General features: G+C 42.7%; 1 protein-coding gene across 1 annotated transcript; it reads right to left on the reverse strand.

Annotated features, from left to right (window-relative positions):
- Positions 1-578: 578 nt before the first annotated feature.
- On the reverse strand, positions 579-7,241 carry LOC106588420 (guanine nucleotide-binding protein G(I)/G(S)/G(T) subunit beta-3). The gene is made up of 8 exons (XM_014177380.2): positions 6,981-7,241; positions 4,649-4,753; positions 4,111-4,256; positions 3,642-3,705; positions 3,183-3,339; positions 2,649-2,917; positions 2,088-2,304; positions 579-1,676 (listed from the first exon to the last, which is right to left on the reverse strand). Exons 2-8 carry the CDS (start codon positions 4,703-4,705, stop codon positions 1,570-1,572), a joined length of 1,017 nt encoding a protein of 338 aa, XP_014032855.1. The 5' UTR covers positions 4,706-4,753; positions 6,981-7,241; the 3' UTR covers positions 579-1,569.
- Between the last annotated feature and the right edge of the window lie 1,177 nt (positions 7,242-8,418).

The following is an 8,418-nucleotide window of genomic DNA, read 5'->3' on the forward strand; positions in this document are numbered from 1 at the left end:
TTGCAAAACAATGTGTTTTTATCAGTTATTTGTTGACGTGAATATATATAGTATAGTTTTATCTAAAAAGGATAACCTTTTAAATGTTTTAACATTTTTATGAAATTGAATGAGTAGGATGGTCCTCCCCTTCCTCCTCTGAGGCGCCTCCACTGATTCTAACATCTTCAAAGTTCACGGTAAGGACACACGTCATTGCATCCTCGACTTGGCTGTTCTGTTAAGAGTAATTATCATAATCTAAATGTGATTTCTGTCATTCTGAGCACCGTGGGTGGACACACTAATCACGTTACGCACCAAATGCATATGGGTCCGGTAAATTGAAATGCTGCCGGTCAAATTTCCGGTGCCACATTTACATAATGGAAACCCTGCTCTACATATACCTTGCAACAACCAGACTTTAGTGAAGAGAAAATTCAGCAACTCCTGGAGGACAGTGATGGGACTCAATTAATGCCCCGGGCATGTTTGTTACAATAAGGCCTCCAGCAAGAGGTTTGCAGATGACAAACTTTGAGACAAACTTTTTTCTAAATGGTTGACTGTCAAAGCACAAATACACAGACATGGTGTTAATGCAGAAGTCAATGTTTATTAGAAAGGTTTTTCAACAAGCATTCCATTTTTTACAGAGATACTGCAGATGTGTAAATGTGCTAACAAAACGCAGTTGGGAGGGAATGTATTGATATCTGATATGTAACACCTCAACAACGCTTTTCCCTGAAGTATAATACAGGCGTTGCATTTTGTTTTTACATCATGGATTTGCCTGGTGATAGGTGATTGCAGCCATTTTGGGGCAGAGTCAAAGGGTGCTGCTGGTTAGCATGTATCATCATAGGTCCAAAATGGCGGTAGTCATATTCCTGTGGGACACATACATCGGGTATGTATGAACAAACAGCACTGTACATCAACTATGCACTCTATAATAAAATTGTAAATGTAAATAAATGTACATATCAACTTTCAGTTAATATCTGCAGGCTTTATTAATCAAAGATCTCAAAACAATAAAAATGTATCCGTAATACTAAATCGTTATTGATGTGCATTATATTTCTGCATTTATCTCACATGTTTTTATTGTCAAAAATCTATACGTGTAATTGTCACTCCCTCACCTTAGACACAAGTAGAGCATATTTTTTTTAATTCATTTGTTATTTCAAATAATGACTTCAAATATCCTATTTTTTGGTGTTTGTCATTGTCTAGATATTGATAGTGTCAACAATAACTTCAAAACTCTCGTGTACATGTAGCGTGACTGCATCTTGTGCTGTTGTCGATGCCATTTATGCAGCATGTTCTATGAAGTCCCATTCACCACCTCCCACATTTGCATACATAGCTGAGAAAGAGGGAGCAAGAGAAGGGAAGATCTAGCGGTTACAAATGACGTGAAATGGTACGGCAAACATCCTCCTCCTGGTATCTCCCCAATCCCAAAATGAGCATCCTTATTTCTCAGGCTTGTGATTCCCCCCTTCTCCTCTCCTCCTCTAGTTCCATCCATCCCCCCTCTCCCTCTCCTAATGTCGTCTCTGGAGCACCAGCTCAGTTCCAGATCTTCAGGAAGCTATCCCAGGATCCTGTGCAGATACCCAAGCCATCATCTGGCACCCCAATGCAGCTCACTCTGTTGTCATGGCCAGATAGAACACCTGAGAGAGAGAGAGAGAGTGAGAGAGAGAGAGAGAGAGAGAGAGAGAGAGAGAGAGAGAGAGAGAGAGAAAGCGAGAGTGAGAGAGAGAGAGAGGGAGATGAGAGAAGAAGTCATACACACACTGATGCAAATGATGCAGTTCTAGTTTCTATTCTTTTTTCACCCGTATTTCTTTAATTGACTGCCTCCACAAACATCTCATCCAGACTTTTTTTTAACAATCCACTTTCTCCCTTTCATTGCCTCTGTTTCAACCACTCACTTATGCCATCTATCTCTTGGTCTGCCTCCCTCTCTTTACATTGACTGTTCTCCCTTCGGTTCTCTCTGCCTCTACTCTCTTTTTTTTCCACCAATCCCCCAGTCCCCTCTCCTCTCTCCCGCTCTTTCCTCTCCCACTTTTACTCACCGACTTTCTCGGCCTTCAGGGAATCCCAGATGTTGCAGTTGAAGTTGTCGTAGCCGGCGAAGATGAGGCGTCCAGAGCTGGAGAGGGAGACTGACGTGACGCCTGCATTCAACGCAGCGTCCTGGTAGCCATTGACCTCCTGGTCGGCACGGAGGTCGTACATCTTGAGGGTGCAGTCATCGGATCCCGTGATAACTGCAGTGCCACTAGGGAAGAACTGGGGTAGGGGGGAAAAAAAGAGGAGAGGGCTATTTCAGCATGTTTTGTTTTTGTTTTGACATCGACTGAGCTTGAAGGTTAGTTGCCTGGTGAGTTGACTGAGTTGCAGAGTACAGACTCCATCGAAAGAGCTGGTGTTGTGATGCTAAACTATGTTTCGAATTTGGATCGCACTGCTCATGTCTTGCTTATATTGTAGTCGGGGGTAGTCTCAAACGGAGCTTGAACCCAGGATCTTGTAACTGCAACCCAACACCTTGATGAGTTCGCTAGTTGTTGGGTTAAGGTCACTAAAATATATAGAAAAAGAAGAGTCATTCTGACCAGGATTTATGTGCTCACCGCAATGGCGTTAATGTCACTCGTGTGGCCGATGAAGGTCTGCTTGCAGCCACCATCTCTTATGTCCCACAGCTTGGCGCTGGAGTCACAGGCCCCTGAGATGAAAGTGTTCTGGTCTGGTGACATGGCCAGGCACATACAGTCACCCACATGGCTCTTGTAGACCACCTTCTGCTTGCCAGTCTCCAGATCCCACAGGCAACAAGTGGTGTCACCGGATGCAGTGAGGATCTCGCTATCGTTCAGGAAGCGGCTATGGGAAAGGTAGCCTGAGATGGAAGGAGACGGACAGAGATTTTATTGTTTGTTCTACTTATTTCCAAAATATTTTTAGGACATCTAATTCATGAACACCATTTTTATGAATTCTCTGAATTGTAGTTGGTCACAGAGTTGACCGTAACCCAGTTGGTCACAGAGTTGACCGTAACCCAGTTGGTCACAGAGTTGACCGTAACCCAGTTGGTCACAGAGTTGACCGTAACCCAGTTGGTCACGGAGTAAACCATAACACGGGTGAAGAAGGGTAGCTACCTTCATGTGCGTCCAGCTCCCTTAGGGTCTTTGGGCTGGCAGCCTTGATGTTGACGATGGTGCACATGTTATCCAGACCTCCACTGGCCACCAGATTCCCAGAAGGGGCCATGGAGCAACTCATCACCCAGGAAGACTTGAGGGGGACCGCATATACCTGGAGGGCAGGGAGAAGAACACTTAACCACTCACTTTCTAGTTTGCTTTGTCTAAAGGTTAGAAGTCATAATATACAAAGCTAGCTGACTTTTACCATATAAATATATTCGTAGAGTGTGTAGTCAAAGTCAAGACAATCTGAAACCAAAGTCGATACTGCTTCTACACATCGGTGGTTGACGGAGGGATCTACTCCAAACATTGTAAACCAAGTGGAAAGCTCTCTATGTAAGTCCTATGCATTATTATGAAAACAGTTCGAACTGTGAAAATGATGACTGATCAGTGATCAGCCCTTACCTTGTTGCCAGTGTAGGTGTCCCAAATAAGAAGCTTGCCATCTTGTGAGGCGCTGACCATGTGCCTGTTGGAGAGAGAAAGAGAGTTAAACAAGAAACAAGTCAGTCTATCAAATTCTGTTTGAACCAGGTTTAGGCATGAGATCCAGTATGAATCTGGTTTAACGCAACATTTGAAACAATGATGGCCTTTGAACAGCCTTTTCATCGAACCCCATAACACTTGCATGTTATCGTGGACACATTGAACAATGGGGCTTTTCGATGTCCGAGTCCATTTGGTTTGAGCGGTGCATCAGACAACCCATCTTATCGACCTTCCCTATCTTGCGCAAAGTAGACCTTCTCTATGTTGTTCATAAGTCCCTATATCACACTGGCTCGTGGTAGTGGTGGGGTGTCTATGGTGAGCTAGACCGGCCCTGACGCTATTCTGATTCTCAGCTACCTGGACAAGAAGTCCTTCTCACCTGTTATCAGCAGACCAGTGCAAGCCGTAGATTTTGGCCAAGTGGCCCTTCAGTGTCTTTCTGTTCTTCAGCTGGACACGGGGTGCAGCCGCCACACCAGATGCTACAGCAGACATGGTGGTGTCATTGACCGCCTTGCGGGCAGCCTATTGGTGTGAGGGGGAGATACACATAGGAGAGGAATAAGATTAGTGAAGAGTAAAATAGTCGTAGAGAAATAAGCATAAATTGAATGTTCTCCATACCTCTGGTGAATTTCAATTTTTCAGGAACCAGACACTGCTTAAAATGTCTTAGTATAACTTTAGCTCAGTACCAGTTTTGGTATGTGGAGGAAACTCTATGTAGGCTATACGTACATCAATTCTTGTGCATTATTGATACTGTGCTTCCTAGTTATTTATCTGATGATGAGCCCTTTTTTAGACTGGAGGTGATATTGAATATCGTCACAGAAATGTGCTTGATGAGTATGTCTTGTGGGGACTATTGTCATGGTGACCCCAACATCAATGCATGCTGTGACAGGAAGACTCACTTCAATCTGGGTCTTCAGGCCATCGGCCTCCTTTTTCAACGTGTCCATTTCACCCATGGCAACAGTTGATAGGGGCTGTTACGGCCGGAGAAAGAAACTAGCAGACTAGAAGATGGGGAGAAAGAGAAAAGGATTATATGATTACAAACATATTTATGCAAATCAGGGCTTGGCAAAATGGCTGTCGTCATTGTAAAATGAATATAATGTAGAACTCAATAATATAAGGAAGACCTTAAATAGAACTAAGAATTCATGTTCTCAAATATGTACAGTAGATATATACAGTGGTACCTGTTGAGGAGAACGTAACTGTTTGTTCCTATAACCCCCCATGGCCTCTGACCCCCTAAACTAAATCGCTCAGGTGCTTTCGTCATCTAGTCTGGTGCCAGAGCCTAGCTTGGCCTTCTTGAGTATGGTACGAGGTATAATCCCACATCCGCTGTCTAATAGTGATATATCCAAGCTCTACCTTCACCTATCTGAAGATTAGGGCAAATTACTGGCCATCTTTTCTGTGACACAGAAAGCCATTTTGGTTTTTATAGGTCATTACAGAAGTGTTGTCTGTGTTTCGAGAGTACTTGTCTTTTTTTTTTTAATGACTGTTTTACCGCAACTTTACAACTTTACAACTTTACTTTATTACTTTTATTTTCCTATTCATGACTTCAATTATTTAAATGTTTTGTTACATTTAAAACAAGTTTAAGAGACAATTTACCATGAACCTTCCTCTGTCAGCTCTCACACTGACTTAAATGCCTTTTAAGAGAGAATATTATATGATCAAGAAGTAATTAGTGCTTAGCTGTCTATGGCCCTAATACTCTTAATTGGATGCAGACGTTTTTTGTAATTGGAGGCCAATTACCAACACACACCACTTTCTAAATTGTTTTTAAAAAATGTGTCCAACTAACTACAGCACACATCCCTGCAAATACGGTATTTAAAAAAGGTATTACTTTCACAGAAACAATTGTTCACGTGCTGACAAAGCATAGGCGTTGAGTAGTTTGACCTATGACGAGAGCCAGGGAGACAGCGTGCGAGGAGGGGTGGGCACAACCCACTGGGCTCAAACTGGTTAAATCAACGTTGTTTCCACGTCATCATTTTTTTGTTGTTGATGAAGTTGAATCAATGTGCAAAACTGGTTAGATTTGCAAAAAGTCATCAACGTAAAGGAATTTCTGGAATTTGTATTTCTTTCACCAAACTTTCAACCTAAATCCAATGATAAGGTTAAAATTATTTTGATTTCATGTTGAATTCACGTTAGTTCACAACTCAATCAAATGTAAATCAAAACTAGATGTTGAAATGATGTCTGTGCCCAGTGGGAAAAGAGCTTTAAAGCCCCAGAACTTAAGGTAGGCTTTTCCAGTCAAATCTCCTGTCATCCGATTACAGACTGCTCTTCACCTCTGGATCAGAAAGGGGGAGTGAGGGAGGGGGGAAGAGAGACAGAGAGGATAGAGGGGGCAAGAATAGGCAAAGCTAGGGGCCTATCAGGTTCACATTTGAGTTTTCTTCTTCAGTTTCCTGTTTGGTCATTTCCTTTGAATATATATTTGCACAAATGCACAGAAAGGCCTCTATTCCTCTTTGTCTAGGTAACAGTACTCTAGAAGTGCACAATTATATTAGCACGGCTTCAGAATTAAAGAAGACTTCAATGCACAGAATCAATATCTGTAAGACATTGCCACCTGCAAAAATCCTTTTGTCAAGCGAGAATCAACTGAGAAAGACAGTTCTGCAGTTTGCTGCTTTCAGGCGTGATTTTTTTTTTTTTTACTGGAATCAATGTGGGAGGATTTGCAACCTTCATGATAATGCTGCTAATGCTTTTGCATGCTGCTGTCACCTAATAAAGGAGACTGATTCTGAGAAGAAAAGCACTCGATGTCACTGTAACTACCTACTTCTCTGCCTCTCTCTTTCTCCCACTTGCACAGACATCAGTGAGTATGTTTTCCACGGACTACAGCACACTTGTTGCAGGCATGCCATTAGAGCTTATTTTCCGATGGAAATGAGCACCACTGAGAACTCCAATTACTACGGCTGTCAATGACCGACCCTTGAGTCGTTTCTTTCGGCTCATATTCAATCCATTGGCCCGTACTGCAAATCAGATCACGTTCCATTCTTTTAACTGTGAAATCTTATCATGGATGAGAATACTGAGATAGGTAATGGGATAGTTTCCAGAATTCTGTGGATCCATGTTGGTAATCATCAGAGGAGTCAATGTAGTTCCACATAGTTCCATGTAAATGCCTAGAAGAATTTGCAACCAAATTGGCCAAAAATCACTCACCTTTTCCACACAAATGTGATCCTTCTTCTTTTGGGGCTTTTCCGCCTCAGTAGCCCTTCGGAGCAGCTTTTTATGTTCCACAATACTCAAGTCAGCCCTGCTACCCTTATCTCTCTCTCGTTCCTCTTACGCTTTCACCCACAGACTGGTTGCAGGCAACCTGTGAAAACTCTCTCTCCCTTCCTCCTGTGAGGAACAGATGAGGATTGGAGGGATGAAGGAGATCAGGGATGAAGGGATAAGCCCGAAGGTAGAAATAGAGAGAGGGAAAGAGAGAGCAGGGAGCATGACAAGAGGAGGCAGGTAAACCGATTGGAGGAGGAAATCAGGTTATGAGGTCAAAAGTCAAGAGCAGGTAAAGAGAGGAGGAACGAAGGGAGAGAGGGGACAGGTGGAGGTGGAAATGTGAGAATATTAGAAAGTAGGGAGGCATTGATAGTGAGAACGCATCATTTATTACATCCAGATCAATGGCTACTACATAAAGCTTGTAGAGGAACACATTTGATGTCTTCCACATTCAATCACTCATCATTCAACAGTATAATATTAAGGTCTGCAAGGAGAGCGTATTTGATTTTGCTGACCTGGACTGGTTCATGATTTATACCACCATTTACATCACCAACTTTGAGCCAATTGCATGGTAGGCCTACTGTACACATCACTAACGAGTGGTGTTTGGGTTCTTATCCAGTCTATCAATGGCAGCCTTAATTGTCTGGTCATCTGATGCAGCAGTCAGAGATGACCAGACATCATAGTATTATTGTCTGACTGTATTGATGGGGTGGTTGAATTTTGTCTGGTTTCTGAGAGATTGGCAGGGGTTGAGGATGAAGGGAGTTGAATTCATTTGCCAGAGCTAATGAGTTGAGCCCAGTTAATCAGGATCCAATTGGATATCCGGGGAATCTGAAATCTTGTTAAGGAATTGGAGCAGTCCAACCAGAACGTGCGTCACCAGTGACACAGAAAAGACAAGATGAAAATGGATCAAGAAATCGAGGAATCGATTGTGGGTTAAAATAGAGATTTGGGTGTGAAGATGCCAGTGCAGTTACAGAATGAACTTGGGAATAAATGACAAGCCTTTGCAGTTCCGGTAGATGAAGGGAGAATGTTACAGTGAGAGTTGATAGTCTTTTCTCGGCCATGGTAAACTGACTTGTGGCTCCGAGGGAGAGATTTCACAGATCCCACAAGATCGGGGCGGGGTTAAAGATCGGGATGGATGGGAACAAGAATTTTTTTTTTTGGGGGGGGGGGTGCAGCTGCTGCAGTAATACCTGTAATATTACAGCAGTATATAGATTCAGATATATAGATTCAGATGTACAGATTCACCCTCAAGAGTTCAAGAGGTCATTGGTGCTTTGATAAGTTGCCGCAATTACCGCTCGATGAAGTAACACAAGATTTGTTGCTTGAAATGCCA

The sequence above is a fragment of the Salmo salar genome, chromosome ssa27 (assembly GCF_905237065.1).
Source record: "Salmo salar chromosome ssa27, Ssal_v3.1, whole genome shotgun sequence".
NCBI classification, from domain to species: Eukaryota; Metazoa; Chordata; class Actinopteri; order Salmoniformes; family Salmonidae; genus Salmo; species Salmo salar.

Excerpts from the sequence above, each read along its gene's own strand:
- LOC106588420 (XM_014177380.2), bottom strand. The coding sequence starts at position 4,705 with ATGGGTGAAATGGACACGTTGAAAAAGGAGGCCGATGGCCTGAAGACC. Across the intron at positions 4,257-4,648 it reads GCCTGAAGACCCAGATTGAA|GCTGCCCGCAAGGCGGTCAA; the intron begins GTGAGTCTTCCT and ends TCACACCAATAG. Across the intron at positions 3,706-4,110 it reads CACTGGTCTGCTGATAACAG|GCACATGGTCAGCGCCTCAC; the intron begins GTGAGAAGGACT and ends TCTCTCCAACAG.